The 16,577-nt window shown below is 43.7% G+C and overlaps 1 protein-coding gene across 7 annotated transcripts in view; it reads left to right on the top strand.

Annotated features, from left to right (window-relative positions):
- thrb (thyroid hormone receptor beta) overlaps nucleotides 1–16,577 on the top strand; it is a 52,551-nt gene that overhangs the window by 28,826 nt on the left and 7,148 nt on the right. For all 7 annotated transcript variants that reach the window (XM_023809705.2, XM_023809709.2, XM_023809710.2 and 4 more), the window contains exons 3-5: nucleotides 4,262–4,326; nucleotides 15,860–15,960; nucleotides 16,087–16,234. In XM_023809705.2, the coding sequence (XP_023665473.1) occupies nucleotides 4,320–4,326; nucleotides 15,860–15,960; nucleotides 16,087–16,234 (256 nt within the window). In that variant the 5' untranslated portion in view covers nucleotides 4,262–4,319. The remainder of the gene's footprint in view (nucleotides 1–4,261; nucleotides 4,327–15,859; nucleotides 15,961–16,086; nucleotides 16,235–16,577) is intronic.

Here is a 16,577-nt window from a genome sequence, read left to right as displayed (position 1 = left end):
TTTAAGGGAGTGCCCCCCACCACCACCGCCACTAGGGGGCGAACCAAGGTCAGCACTGTGCACATTGTTGAATAACTGTCGCTCCACTAAAACATCCACAGTCTACATTTCACCTCACTGTCGTCGTATTTGTGTGAAGGTGAAGAAGCGACCCGGAGCTGTAAAATGGGTGTTTTATAAAGGGGAGCCTGAGACCTGCCCCCACCCCCCCAGTTCGCCAAGTTATTTTGGCAGGCCAACCTCTTCGTTTTGGCATTTTCTGTCATCCACTCTTGTGTGGCGGCAGACCCCCGGGACGGCTGCTGTCTCGCCTTGAAGCGTGACGCCGGTTCGACACCTTGTTATTGGAGCGGGAACAGGGGGGGGGGGGGGGTGGGGGGGGCGCGTCACGCTCCGGGAACGCTGAACTTCCGTTGCCTCGACGCAGAGGATCTTCTGTCGGGACCCTGCTGCCTGACGATCTGGCTCCAGATGGTAAAGAGGACGGTCTGGCTCGTGCTTGGGTCCTGGGGCTGGCCTGCACGCGTCTGCTGTACACGGGGAGCAGAAATCTTCACCTCTCCGTCGCTTCGCTCAGCCACCGTGCTGGATTTTTATCTCCTGCACAACTTACTGTAGCGAGAATCTGTGGAATGATACCACATGCACAGCTGGTGTGGTCTCCTCATCTGTGCCGTGTCAGATGATCTGGGACCAGATTCGGCACAGGAGAGCGTCCCGGGCCCCTCGAGCACCCCTCGGTACCGGAGCACATACCCTGCATGACCCCCATCCCATCCTGGGTGCCACCCATACAGATGAGCAGATAGAGAAGATGAATGGAAAGGGTGAACTTCTTTCCGTCTCATTTCATCCACTTGCCAAGTCACACAATGTAGTGTCACATATTTCATCTCTAGATTTATTACCATTGATAATTAGGGGAGTGTGTAAACGCAAGTTCAACTGCGGGCATATATATATATATATATATATATATATATATATATATATATATATATATATATATATATATATATATATATATATAATCTGTGTGTGTATAACGAAGGCGTTTCTCTCTGGGTGACTTACAGGTGCCTGGCATCAAATTCCCACATATTTCCCCTTTTCTTTTCCAGTGCCCTGCACCAGCTACCCCTTCAAATGCCACGTTCTCTTCCTGCCAAGTATCTAATTAAAAGGAAGCCCGTTGTGGTTTTATTCCACTGGCACCGATTCGTGTCGCTCCAAGGACCGCAACGCGAAAAGATCCGGTACTTCCTAGAATTGTTATGTACGCTGAAGGTGCGGCTTCGTTTGTTCCCGGCCGCGTGAGTCAGATGCGATGAATATTTCAATCTGAGGCCGCGCTGACGCTGGAGGTGGCTCGCGGCCTGCCAGCTCGCGGCCTGCCGGCTCGCACGGACGAAACCTTTCCTTCTTTCACCACATTTTTGTTCTTACTTGCCTTTTGTTCTGTTTTTCGTTTTTGTGTCTAAAATCGTTTATGTCAACATCCCGTGTAACAAGTCGCTCTCTCCCAACACTGAGCATGGAAGTGAGTAATATGAAAGTACCGGGAGGGTGGGGGGGAGCATGAAAAAACAGGGATCTTTAATGCCCGCTTCGCCCTGCCCCGCGTCTCTTACATTGGCAGCGATCAAAAACAAATGAATGATGTAATATGCAAAGAATCTAAACAGCGCTGGGGTAGAGTGTCTGAGGCTGTTCAGGCAGCTCGCATCCGGAACACACGAGTAAGGCGTTTTCTCGAATCTGAAAGCATCCTGCACAGACCAAGCACACAAACACACACACACACACACACTCAAACACACAAACAAACACACACACAGGCATAGGCTCTCTTCTAGAGCTTTCTAGAACACTCAAATAACCACAGAGCCAGGAGACAAGAGGCAGATTCTACTGATGCTGTGCGCTTAGGACTTGGACGATGGGGATGTTATTTTAGGAAAAGCAGTCACCTTTGATCACAGAAAAAGTGTTAGCAGATCAGCAGATATGATGGAAACCAAGTGTTGATTTTAGTTAAAATAAAGGTTACATTCAAATGTGGAAATTCCTCTGTCAGTCTTCATTTCCGAGGATGCACTGTTGCCTCACACCTCTGGAGACCAGGGTTTGAGTCTCTACCCCGACTGTGTGTGGGAAGTTGACATGTTCTCCACGTGTCGTCGTGGGGTGTGCTTCGATGGGGGTTTCCGTTCATGTTCTCCGGTATCTCCCAATGTGTGTGTGTGTGTGTGTGTGTGTGTGTGTGCCCTGCAATGGATTGGCGTCCCATGCTCAGTTATCCTGTGCTTTGCACTCGTAGCTTCCAGAACATATAGTTACCCAATGACTTTAGTCCTATCGAGTAACATCCGAGGTTCCATAACAGCCTCAATAAAATTCATCAAGAGACGTCCGAAACAGACGTAGGTGACGTTTAGCGTTCGTATTTTACCACGTGTGCAGCAAGAACCAAGATAAACCAAAGAAACAGATTGTGCTGCCACTATGGAGGCTTGTGTATGATACTGTATCTTATGTTATGCAGTATATTTTAACTCTCCCCTGTAATTTTATTTTATTTTCATTTATCCTTTATTTTACCAGGAAGGTTCCATTGAGATACAATATCTCTTCTTCCAGGAAGTCCTGGCCAAGATGGCAGCAAATAGGAAAAAAAGACAAAAGTTTCATATACATACATACAGAGATGATTAATATGAGACTAAAACACATACAAATACTCAAACTATAAATACAATAAAATTAATTTATACGAAACAATGACACTGTTCTTTAAGCTCAGGGTTTAAGAGATTTTTAAACACATTCAGAGAAGGCAAGGAGTTTAAATTCAATATATTTTGTAATATGAAATATTTTGTAATATGTGTGAGATACGTCCATGTTGTTACTTCCAGAACGTAACCTGGACGCAAGTCAATGGATCGCTGTAAGTCACTCATCACGCTACATTAATGGATCCCTGTAAGTCACTCATCACGCTACATTAATGGATCCCTGTAAGTCACTCATCACGCTACATTAATGGATCCCTGTAAGTCACTCATCACGCTACATTAATGGATCCCTGTAAGTCACTCATCACGCTACATTAATGGATCCCTGTAAGTCACTCATCACGCTACATTAATGGATCCCTGTAAGTCACTCATCACGCTACATTAATGGATCCCTGTAAGTCACTCATCACGCTACATTAATGGATCCCTGTAAGTCACTCATCACGCTACATTAATGGATCCCTGTAAGTCACTCATCACGCTACATTAATGGATCCCTGTAAGTCACTCATCACGCTACATTAATGGATCCCTGTAAGTCACTCATCACGCTACATTAATGGATCCCTGTAAGTCACTCATCACGCTACATTATGTACATTAAAGCAGTGTATGGTGGATGTTAATCATCATTTATGTGTGAGCTTTGGTTGCCCGTTGGTTTTCTGGGCTTTGACACTTGATCTGTAAGCTGTTTAAACACATTAGCTTATTTGCAGTTTTTCTGTTGGCCCTTTAAAACTGGGTTTTATTTGCATTCCGGCCGAACTCTAATCAGATTCACACTGTGGCTGTGACGCTGTCTTTAGTCAGCGACATTCGTGATCTACTTTTATACTTTTAATTTGCCAGAATTTTGACAGGGGATCCCTTTCAGGCACAAGAACAATTAGTGAACCTCAAGAAACCAGTCCTGAGTGTTTTTGTACCCCCCCCCCCCCCACGCACTGTTCTAGGAAAAGATCATTGTCCATGTATTCACAGTAATTGGCCATGTGGGGGTTTGTCTGGGACCGCGCTGACCCGAAAGGCACTGATTCTGCCGACCTTTCCCAGCATGTCCACTAGGTGGCGTTCTGTGCAGCCGTTGAATGTCAAGGGGCGGCGCCATTTCAGGACCTTTCCATTGAGGCACATGGTCCAAAGTTTCACATTTTTGTGTTTTAGTTAAGCAGTACCGATTCACAGGTCTGCTTTGGAAAGTGTTTCATGATCCCACCTTCAAGTAAAGTGAGAGTTATTTGCTTAAACGTTCTTTAAGGAAGGAAATGTCGAAAGTTTATTTCCCCCCTGCTGCGTTTCTCCGTGCTGCCCACCATCGGGGATGTAAGCTGTTTCCCGGCTGTGATTTGGAGGCTCCAGCGCCGTACTTTTCATCAGGAACGCCCTGAGTGCTGGGCCTCTCATTCAGTCCATTTCTCCAGCGTCTGCTAACGCCTCTCTCTCCCGTCCCTCCCCAGGTGCCCAGGCGTCAGCAGAAGATATGAGAACAATGTCAAGGCCTTGACTCCCAGCAGTATGTCAGGTGAGGGGGGGTGGGGCTTCCCCGCGGGAATCTCGGGATCTCGGAACCGTGCTTGTGTGGTCCATCGTGAAGCCCAAAGAAACGATGCTTGATCCGATTTAGTCGTACAGAACCTGTTTGGCTGCAGTACCCATAAGAGTTGTTACAAATAATCTGCAGCAGCTTATTTCCTAGTATTTCCTGACTAGGACCAGCGTGATTTTCTAATCGCACCAATTTAAGTACTAAAAGCCACCTTTTCGTTTGAAGACAAACCGAAATTCTTATTATATTTACATGCGCATTTGTTTTATTTGGCAGACTTTTGTCCAAAGCGATGCACAAGTGAGGCAAATAGCACATCACAAACATTCAGCTGTCGGGGGGTTGATTAGGGTTAGGGTTAGGGAGGCTCGGCTGAGCTTCCTGTGGGGGTCCATGCGTGAGTGTAAGCAGGACTGGGCCAGGAGCTACACAGCATTTTCTAACAAAGCAAGAACCTATTAAGACAAATCAATCATGAGATGTGCAACATTAAGAACATTATGATACCATGCCAGTCTTACATTCTGCATTTCTGTGGATAAGTTGCGTCGACTTTAAATACTCGCCGAACCTGAGAGCAGATGCGTCCTTGTTCTTAAAGACGTAAATAAATTTCCCTTGTCGTCAGTTTGTTGGAAATGATTAAACTCTGATGTCGTTATGAAACTGCAGAAACAGTTACCGGAGTCGTGAGGTTAACCACATCTTACAGGGATGTTACCGGTCGGCCTTCTGACGCCAGTGTACACCGCCGGTCCTCTCCGCCCAGGGACACGAGTGTAAACAAGAGGGCGGTGTCCAAGATGGAGGGGGCAGGGAGGTGGGGCCTGTCATTTTGGGCTGCTCAGCCTGTCCAGGTTATTTTAAAGCAAGCTAGGAAATGCAGCAGACAAACCGGCAAATGGCCCCTTCACCTGCCGTATCCCGCCTCCTGGCCGCTGTATCCCGCCGCCTGGCCGCTGTATCCCGCCGCCTGGCCGCCACAGGCGCGTCCCGGAAGTCTCACGCCAGGAGGGGAGCTCACCAAAAGTCTGCTTTGCACTCTTGACAGTAGATTTATAGGTGGGGAGGAGGGCGAAATTTTTCTTTTTTCATGGGCTCAAAAAGAAGGTCATATTTGTCGAAGGTTGATTGAAATATTCCAGCCATTAGTATAATGTATCGACTCAAAGAGGTACATTTTTGTTTTGTTAAACATTTCACCCTTGAAGATTCTAAAGATTTGTACCATCTTTGATGAGAAGTTGGTTTATTATTTTTACAATGTCGATGACATATTTTTGTGTCATATGCTGTATTACATTTTTTGTTCAGTTTAAAAAATAGTTTTAGCCTCAAATGAATTCAGAACTCTAGTTATAATTATGTAATTATATATGCATTTGAAATTAAATTAATTACATACCGTTTTTGAGCTGCCAACCCTCATCCTTTTTTAGAATTTAAAAATAGGAGTATGCCCTCTAGTGGTCAGGATCTGTATTGTCAAAACAGGAAGGACAGTTAGAACCTTTCGGGTGGGGTTACAGACTTGCCGAAATATTCCTGCCTGGTGAAATAACACAAATAGTAATGGAAAAATAGTTCAAATAGTACTCTGGTCATAGATGTCTTGGCAGTGAGCAAGAAAAGGTCTGTAAATAGTAAAATATAATTTAATATTTGGCAAATTTTTAATGGTTGGTGTCTTTGCAAGGAATACTGCAGTAATTGGAAATACATCCTGCTCAGATCTGTGTGTGTGTAGATCAGGTTTACATTACAGGGTGGGGACCAAATAAAACTTTTTTTTTATGTCATGGGGACCATTTTCAGGTCCCCACAAAGATCCGTGAATACAGTCAAAAAACAAAAAATGCCAAAAGTCTCGTATTTAGTTTGGTTACTTATGGTTAAGGTTTAGGGCTGGGTAGGGGTTACGGTCGTCATTGTAGGGATTAGAGTTTTTCCTATAGAAGTGAATGGAGAGTCCCCACAAAGATATAATTACTAACCTGTGTGTGTGTGTGTGTATGTATGTGTGTGTGTGTGTGTCTGTGTGTGTGTGTGTATGTGTGTGTGTGTGTGTATGTATGTGTGTGTGTGTGTGTGTGTGTCTGTGTGTGTGTGTGTATGTGTGTGTGTGTGTGTGTATGTGTGTGTGTGTGTGTGTGTGTGTGTATGTATGTGTGTGTGTGTGTGTCTGTGTGTGTGTGTGTATGTGTGTGTGTGTGTGTGTGTGTGTGTGTGTGTGTGTGTGTATGTATGTGTGTGTGTGTGTGTCTGTGTGTGTGTGTGTATGTGTGTATGTGTGTGTGTGTGTTTATACCCAGTATACATATAAAATGTAATGTGGTGCCAGCTGGATGAAACGTGTTTTAACAAAGATCAAAATAACTTTCATTTCTTGTGTAGAGAGAACGGGGGGAAACAAGGCACCCCCCCCCCCCCCATGCTCACCACCCTCCCCACCTAAATATTGTTACGTTTGTGCAGGCAGGCGAGCAGGAAAACAGGCGAGTCGAGCCAAGCGGGCGGGTAAGCGGACGGGTAAGCGGGCGGGTAAGCGGACGGGTAAGTGGGCTTTATTGGCTGGATAGAAGGGCACACTAGGCACAACAAGCACGAGACATGACAGCATCAATGACCGATCTGGGAGATAGTGGGAGACGCGGACTAATATACACAGGACAAGTCAAAAAAGAACAGGAAACAGGTGATGACAATCAGGGATTAACACGAGGTAACGAGGTGGGCGTGGCATACACGAGGATCGGACGGAGCTGGGCGTGACAAATATAACCTGTAATACTAATATCAGATGATAGTGAACTTAACTTCCACTAGTTTCCACTACCATTTATTTACATTTTTCTGGTATTAAACAAAAGCTGAGCGAAAACAATAAAACGTGAAATTGGATTAATTCTTTTTATTCTGCAACAAAGCAGAACAACAAGGTTGCCACACAGCGGAGCAGTGATCATAATTACATTCCTGTTTGCCTGGGAGTGCAGTGACACCTTAGAGGCATGCAGTTGTCTCACGGGTCGAGTGAGCGAATCTGGGTTTTTAGCTCGGCCTCCACTGATGCCGGAGGGCCAGTGCTGGCATGGGGCTGAGGATGTAAACGCTTCGCACTGGAGTCAGACTGCCAGGAGCACTCTCCATTCCTAAGCTGTACTTAGCAGTACAGTGATGCCAGTGGCCACTGCTTATTCTAGACTTTAGGCATCATTTCCATCTTCTTGTATTACTTAGAATTGGTCTCTGTATTATTGGATGCAGTGCTGTTTTATGGAGGATGTCAAAGTAATCGCAGTGGAATTATGCTTACGAAATACCCTAAAAACCTTCTGAATACCCGGAGCCGTCCTCCAGTATGTACGTCTATAAATTATCCAGAGAATGTTAAGTCTGGACTAGAAGCATACTGGAAATTCCTGTACTCTCGCAGGCGTTGAGATAATCCCACTTTATTGCACTTAACGTGTTGCTTTTTGGAAGTAGAAGCATATGGAGGAGCCCGGCCGACATGCGAGACGCCGGCGAGATTCGGTGAAGAAATTTAACGCAGGCCTTCAGCTAGCCCTGTTATTTTTGCGTTTCGTAAACCTCATTATCCTTAACCATCTGCGGGCCGCCGGGGAGCTGAAGGATTGCAGATGTCACTGTTTACCGGCACGTTACAGAAGCCGAAGACCGCGGACTCTCCTTATTTCCTTCCCTCTGTCAGCTCTGGAGAACTCGCATTTATGCAAAAATTTCACGCCAAGCAAACGTGGCAAGACTGTTTACGTCTGCCCCCCCCCCCCCCCTCCGAGAGTGCTGTTCTTTCTCCCCCCTTTATACGTTTCATTTGCATTTATTTAACAGATGCTTTTGTCCACAGCGACGTGCGTGTGAGGATTTAGAGAACAGGGTCGGCTTCTCTGGAGCACGCGAGGATAAGGGCTTTGCTCCAGGGCCACAGCAGTGATATCATTACTCTGCAAGCTTATTTTTCGTTTGAAAAGGGGCATGATATTGAAACATCTGCCTAATTGTCAGATTGTTTCCCCTTGAAAAAGCGAAACAAACAACGTGACTCTCCCGGGTGAACAAACTAAATCAGGATTATTTCAGTTTTTGTGACCAAATGCAGGCTGTTCAAATCAGAGGAGTAGGCTTAAGGATTCAGTACTAAATTTCTGAAATGTCAATTGAATGTTTTATAAATAAATGAATTAATACATGTATATTAATGCATTTATCCTGTTTCACATTTACTGTCAAAGCTTACCACTGTGGTGCAGTGGTTTCAAAGAAAAATATTCAAATACTTGTATAAATGTTTAACTAAGCGTACAAAGAAACAGGCATACCAACGAAAAAGTGGAATCACAGTTATTCTGAATAACAGCTGTGATCAAGAAAAAAGAAAACATATAAGGACATTAAAAGTATATCAATCGATTGATTGCAACAGACACAAAAACCGATTATAATCAACCGAGAACTGAGAATGTATGGAAGCTGTATAAACACACATTGATTTTTCTTAATATCTATACTACATATATTATATTACCCCCACGTACATTACTATATACATTTTTTACCATGTATGCGCACATATGTTGTTTTATAGGGTAATTTAAAGGCACTCTTTTTGTTTGTTTGTGTATATTTATTTGATTAAATCTACGACAAGCTTTTAGATGGGCTTGTATCTGGAGCTGGCAAAAGTTCTGATTGAAATAAACTCATCCTGTCTCCTACGCGCTGGTGAGACCCCCCCCCCCCCCCAGAAAACGTACCTCGCATTCATGCAGCAGGGGCAGCGTGACACACTGGGGAGATCCGGTTGCCATGGCGCGGCCGTGATGACCGCCGCTAGTGTTCCGACGGGTCTCTGCAAGGGGGGAGGGGGGGCATTCGGGTTGCATGTCCAGCCGTCACACCGGTGTGGCCGTAGCAGTGACGCTCTGTGGCACACTGGGCATAATCCCTGCCAGCACTGGAGGAAACTGGCAGTGGGGGTAGGAACACTCAAGGGAAAACTGGAAAAACCTGTCATCCTCTTGTAATTGCAGACTGGCAGATCAAAGAGTCCCACTGCGGCACAAAACGCTGTTTTTCTTATGGGAGCCTTAATGTCCTTAATTTGGAGGGGGGGGGGGGATCGGGGGGTCTGCAAATCATATATAAATTCCATCCGACCAACATTAAAAATGTGTGGAGCACAGATGTTGTTTAGATGTAACGTACAATTCATATATATTCATGTTCATATGTGTCTGTGGCCAATATTTACATATCCTGGGCATGCTTGTGAACCAAAATCATACATACGGTATATGAAAATATCCTAAATAAAAATCTGTATAAAACAAGTTTAAAGTGAACGCAAGCCCTGTGCACTAAATAACTGTTGTGTGAACAGAATATTGAGTAAAAAAAACAACTGCTTCACTACAAGTTGCATTGCATTAAATTCAGATATAAAATCTTTGAAATTATTTTACTGTATTTAAAATTATTAGAAACATTTATTTGAGGAGGATTCCTGCTAGTACAAAGTAGAACTGAATGACCTGATTTTAATGTCATTTTACAGAATTTGGTTATAAGGATGTGATTGGTAACATCTTTTCCTTCCTTACTCCATGGTATTCGATAAACCTGTTTCACCATCTCTCCCTGCTTTGATTATTTCATTTTCTGTTCATGCCTCAGTGTAAATTGGTCTCTTCAAAGACAATGTTTTACTTTTATGTTTTTAATAATGTTTCTAGAAACCTTTCTGTGGGTAACATTAAAACACGCATACAGTTAAAAGAGAGAATGGTTAAACATCAGATTACAATGACATTACAATTTAGACCAAGCTCTTTATTGTTAATCACAGCAGTATTTAGTTACTTTTACTGATTTTTTATTTTTTTTTGGAATGGTGATGTCACGGAGGGATATTTATCTATTTTTGTTCTGGAATTAATTTCCTTCAATGGGATAGGACTGTAATGATGAAATCCATCGATCCAGTTACATCGGGGACGGGTGACGGTGTGTGTCTGGCCGTCTGCTTTGAAAAGCTGCTAAACATCTGTCGCTGGTGATTACTGATGACACACTCTACAGCTCCATATTCATCCTAAGATAAATGGTGCCATCCTGGGTAGAGAATTAAGTTTCCCAAACAAGGTCTGACATCATCCTTCTAGCACAATGCTGAAGATAATGGGCTGTTTTGATCGTCATACATAAACGTTGCTGGCTTGCAGGTTCCTGCAGTGTCTGCAATGCCGAAAGCATCGCTTCTGTAAACAATCCTAACAATTATTTTATAATATAATTTTTTATAATTATATTATTATTATTATTTTTGACTGTCACATTTATGTGTTTTTTATGTTTCCCCTCTGAATATAATAAAAAGACAAACTGCAGAAAATTCTGGAAAACCCAAAACAGTGGGGGAAAAAAGTTTGTTGAATGGCTTGGATGGTGATCTTGTGGTTCCCTCTTTTTAATCCTAGTCAAGCATGACTGGACTGCTGATGAATTTCTGGGAGCTGACCGCTTGTTAGCGATGTTGCGTATCTGCATGGATATGGCAGGAAACGAGCCATACGGCTGACCTTTGACCTCTCGCTTACCGGGCCCGAGCACAGTGCCTGTTCCCCTCGGCTCACCCCGGCCGCGAGCCGCAGGTAATTCTGTGTCGCCGGGGACATCTGGCCCAAGAATCCCTGTCACACAAGGCCCTGTCCCTGTTGTCGTGGATCTGCAGTCTCCTTGCCACCGTTCCTGGCCAGCCGTGAACCCCCCCAGGACCTCAGGTGATCGATAAGGCTCCTGAGTAAATGAGTGGAAAAGCTTGCATGTTGAGCCATATTCACTGAGCCAGGCAGGCTGACGGAGCGGAGAGCAGAAGAGCGACAGACTCGCCGCGGAGTTCGGCTTTGTAGCCAGGCGCTCGGGTGTCGCCGGCAGGAGCTGATAGCGGTATGGAACGGGCTTCAGTAGGGAGTGAAGGAACCTAAAAACCTCGTTACTTTCAGTGCACATCCCTTGCATAATATTCAGCATTGTTCTGCCAAAGAGCTGCCTGAGATTCTCTATATGACCAAATGGACTGTATTCACAGCAGACTAACAGAACTATCTACTGGGAACGTGTTGCGACATTCAGCGAAGGTAAGTTGAATTTCAGCTCAATTCAGCTGAATCCTCAGGCTAGTTAATTGACTGCGCTATCGCACTGAGAATGCAGCTGCTGCGTGTCGAGGAATGAGCTCGTCCATTAATTAAGGAACGAACACTTAAGTCTTGAAGTCCAGTGATCAACTTAATATAATTCATTACCCAATTAGTCAGTTTTCACGTTAGCTGTGCATGTTCTTCCTAATGTTTAAAAGGGCGTCTTTTAGCTCTTTCCGATATATTTATACATGGGGAGGGCGATGCCTTAGCATGTCAGTTTTCCTTGGGATAAAAAAGTATTATCTCATCTTAACACTAATTTGTATACCAAACATACAGAAAAGGCTCATGAGTCCCATCAAACGGTGAACCACATAACCCTTTTCCTCCAGACCTCTGGAAGGGCTCATGTCTTGAGGAACACTGTAACTTGCATTCTGGGTAGTAGCTAACAAGTGACATGTGTGTGTCCTTTGAACAACAAGCAGATTAGGCCTGGGAGGAGGACATCACCTCATCAAAAAGTTAAACTGGTATCAGACCCCAGTTTGAAGTAGATTTACCTTACAGGCCCTAGCTATTAACAGCTGCTTGACGTCTGATCGTTTTACGGTCTTATTCAGAACCGTCTGATCCCAACTTTACGTATGTAACCGTATGTTGACTTTTCAAAGTGAAACTGTTTCAACATTCTTCTTGTATACCGCAAAAGATTGTATTTAAATTTAAACTTTATTTCATTATTTAGTCCATTTCTCAGTAGAAAATGAGAAAGTGTGAGAATACACTTTGCGTTAATTGAAATGTAACACTGATGATTTTTTGATTTTTTTTCCCCCCAACTTGTTTTTCGATATTAATCGGCCACAAATATAAATAGAGCTGGGAGCCAGACGATGGCTGTTTGCCGTCCAAGCAGAGACACTGATATCTGCAGCGTGGTGTCTGCTTACTGGGGATGGATGGATGGGTGAAAATCATTTTAATCATTTTGCAATAAAACATTAAATTAGCAAAACACATTTTTAAAACAAGTAGTCCTAAACACAAAATGGTACATAGGAATAAAAATAAATAACCATCCATTCATCTTCTATACCTGCTGGTCCTATGCCAAGTCTGTGGAAGTTACCTATTCAGTTCCATAATCATGGTCAAAGTATGGCAGGTCCCCACAAGTGGTGTGTAAATCATTCATTCCATAAGAATAATAACAATATTACTATTTTAAAAATTCCAGCACATACTCCAGCTCTGGGTTTAGTGTTTATCGTTATATGTCACTTGATGTGATGCATTTATGGCAAATGGGTTTGTAATTTCACACGTTATCAAACACGTGTACTTTTGGAGTGTGGCCCTAGTGTGTGTACCTCCTCTCACAGTTTATAAATATACACATATACATAAACTTAGTTAGTTCACACTATATACATGCATGTGTATCTTTGTGTATCTTCTGCTTATGTAAAATTGTGGACTCCAGAGACGCTGTTTGGTCAGTTATTTATTTTGTGAAGTGCTCTAATAAGAGTACTCGATATAAAATTGACCGTGGTGATATAAAGCTTTGCCTGAATTACCTTTTAAAAAATATGGTAACGCTTCACTTGAGGGGGCAGAAGGAACTTAACTCAGTTACTACTAAGGTACAAATCATTAACAACTATAGTAACTACATTAAGTGCACGAATTGTTATGACTGATTAATGATGAACGAACATGGGATCAGTATGTAACTAACACTTAGTTACTGATGAATTTATAGATTAAGTAAGAGTGTACTACTATATTATTTGTGCCCCTTCAAGTGTTACTGAAAATACTAACATACATAACAGTGAACTGCATGAAATCCTAAGGCCAAAGTGAGTTTTAGAAAAGGCAAATGATAAGGGAAATGAATGGGCTTTGTTGATTAAACTGTGAATTTCCAATCCTATAATACAAAATGTACATGGACATTTTTCTTTTTTAAATAGTGAATCACTGTTCTGTGCCATACGGCTTATCCTGTGCAGCATAATCAATAAGGCTGCCCCCAAGATTAAGATCATATGTAAGACGATTGGAAATCAATACTGAAGCTTTGGGAAATTTTAAATCTGGTTTTAGGATTTCTGTTTAATCCTTGGAGCGTCACTCCATCCAGTCTGTGAGTTGATCTTACCAAGACAGATAATTAAAAAAAACACATTCAACTGAAATTTCACACGTCGGCTATATCTGACCTCCATAAAGGAATGTCAGCAATTAATTTTGGGAGGTGTGACACTGATGCAATTCTTGCTGTCATTGAAGATCTCGCAACTTGACTTGACTGCCCTACCTCAGCGTTGCCTGTTCTGCTTCCTGGATTAATCCGGGATGTCAGATTAAAACCCGGCATTGTCATAAATCTCCTTTCCCATTTGCCGATTGGGTCGTGAAGGAGGCGGGGACAGCAGGCTTGGCCAACCACACGAGATATATAAGGCCAATACTTCCGCCTTCAGTGGGGCGCTACCTACTTTGTTTGTGTTTAAACGAGTTAATTAGACATGGATAGCCGATTTTCATTTCATTGTCTGACATCGGCTTTGTAGAACTGTTCCGTTGCCTTCATCAGTGATGCTGTAGGCTTCATTTCAGAGATCTACTTCACTGCTTGCTTCTTGCTTGGCTGCTGATGATGAATTACTGCATGTCGGAGGTGTACGAGATGACACACGGCACGGGTGGGGGAGGGGGGTACACGGCCCATGGCGGTGAAGGATACTGCATGTATGGGGCCCAGAGTCCGGGGTACGGGCACTGCGAGCACCAGCCCGTGCAGCAGTCCTCGTGCGTGGGCCAGGCGTGGCCGAGCGGCCAGTCGTACTCTTGCGCCTATGCAGAGGCCGGTCATACGTTCAAAAGCGAGTTCTGTGGCATGGAGGTGGCACTCTCTCACTGTGGCATGGAGGTGGCACTCGCTCACTACTCCCAGCCTGAGTACTTCTCCGAGGGGGAGATCGACTTCTCCCAGCTGCAGCGGATGCAAGCGCCACTCAAGAAAGGTATGACTGTTAGTCAAGCGGAGACGTAGCGTTAGCGTGATGCTAGGGCAGTCAACGGAATGGTGCGTGTTAACGGATCGGTATCTGGGTTTGTCAAGAACCTGAAGAAGAGGAACATTTTCTGACAAAATTGTATAGAACACAGCTAAGGGTTTGCACTGCCTCCCACATCTCTCCAGCTTCCAAGGGTATCTAGATATTAATGGTTACAGATGGTGCCGAGTGTTTACCATTCATTGATTACCACGTAGATATTTAGCTGTGTAGAAGTATTTAGCACCAAAAAAGTATCTTTTTAAATACCTTTGTTTTGTATAAATGCTAATTTGAAAATATAGTCAAAATATTTTGAGTAGCAATTACTTCCTGTTACAAGCTGTGTATTTTTATTTGTTCAGTGATAGAATTCTGTCTATGGAGTGATTACCACAGTCCCCCATAAAAGTAAATGCACGGCATATGGGGATATTTTATAAGAGAAGAAGATATGCCTCCTGGTTTATTGACAGTGATGTTCCAGTCATTGTCTGTGGAGTACCAGCAAAGGTCATTCCATTCCAGTTTGTTGTTGGTTTTGTACTTGTCGGTTAGCTCTTTGCACTTTTAGCATTGTGGGTCAGCCTTCAGGAGCAGCCCGTCAGCGCCACTCGTGGCGGTAGTTAGAACCACAAGCGTTTAACTGATTAATAGATAAGGAGATGAAGGGTCTTGTGACTGGTATTGATTCTGAAAGCTGTTCCCACAGAACCCAAAAGGAGAACAGAAGGCAGCTTCTTGAGCGTTGAGGGCTGTTGCCGCACACGAGGGGGGTCCAGTCTCTACCTTGACTCTGCCCTTAACGTCGTTTACGCAAAGGGCCCAGGGGCTACGCATTGACCATCAACATCTCGCCAGTCTCTTATTAACTCGCTGGCTAATGCACCTGGATAGAATCATTTGCCACACTAATTAGACAATCATTTAATTATTGTAAAGTGAAAAACTTTATTTACTGCTTGATATACGTGTGCTGTTTCTTTCATGTATTAAATGAAGGTGTGAACTTTTTATATATGTATACAATGTAGTCTGTAGACATTCTAATGTGCGCGCGTGTGTGTGTATATGTGTGTATGTGTGTGTGTGTGTGTGTGTGTGTGCGCGTATATACACAGTAGATATAATTTATATATGAACTGTATTTACAGAATTTTATGAAGTCCAGATACACTATATATTGGTAAATATTTTATACCACAAATATGTATTATTTATTTGTTGCAGAGCAGCCTGTTTTTGAGCATTCTGCGCTTTTTGTCCTGCCAGGGTACATACCGAGTTACCTGGACAAGGACGAGTTGTGTGTCGTTTGCGGAGACAAAGCCACGGGCTATCACTATCGCTGCATCACCTGCGAGGGCTGCAAGGTAAATCCTGCCTCCGAGACAAATCCTTACCGACACTGATTGGAGAAGAGTGGAGGCTAAGGGCTCAGCTCAGGGGACGGGAAACGGCAGAGAAAACACTGAACTCTTCCACCCCCCCCGCCCCAGGGTTTTTTCCGACGGACGATCCAGAAAAACCTTAATCCGACGTATGCTTGTAAATACGAGGGAAAATGCGTCATCGACAAGGTTACGAGAAATCAGTGCCAGGAATGCCGCTTCAAGAAATGCATCACAGTTGGCATGGCAACAGACTGTAAGTATTCCACTCTGTCGTGGGCAATATCATTTCCGGCATGACCGATGCCAGTGTATTTCAATTGGTATTTTTAACCAGGGGCCTGCATTCCACGTTCTGCAGCGTAGGCGATGGATAGTTAGGTACTCGAGTCCACCTACAATGCAAGCTGCTACAGCACCTTAATAACAGCAAAAGTGCAGCACTGTTGTGAAACTGAATGCGACTAAAATGCATTTAAAGAACAGCTTTACGACTGCTTGCAGCTGTCCTTTTGTTTCAGATACAGATTTGTCCCTCCATAAGAAACCCTCCGTACATTATTTATGCAGCCATAGGGGCTTCCATTAGGGCTGTGTAT

This window comes from Paramormyrops kingsleyae, chromosome 23 (genome assembly GCF_048594095.1).
Source record: "Paramormyrops kingsleyae isolate MSU_618 chromosome 23, PKINGS_0.4, whole genome shotgun sequence".
Classification (NCBI taxonomy): domain Eukaryota; kingdom Metazoa; phylum Chordata; class Actinopteri; order Osteoglossiformes; family Mormyridae; genus Paramormyrops; species Paramormyrops kingsleyae.
The sequence above is the reverse complement of the archived record's forward strand: the minus strand, read 5'-3'. Positions and strand labels throughout refer to the sequence as shown.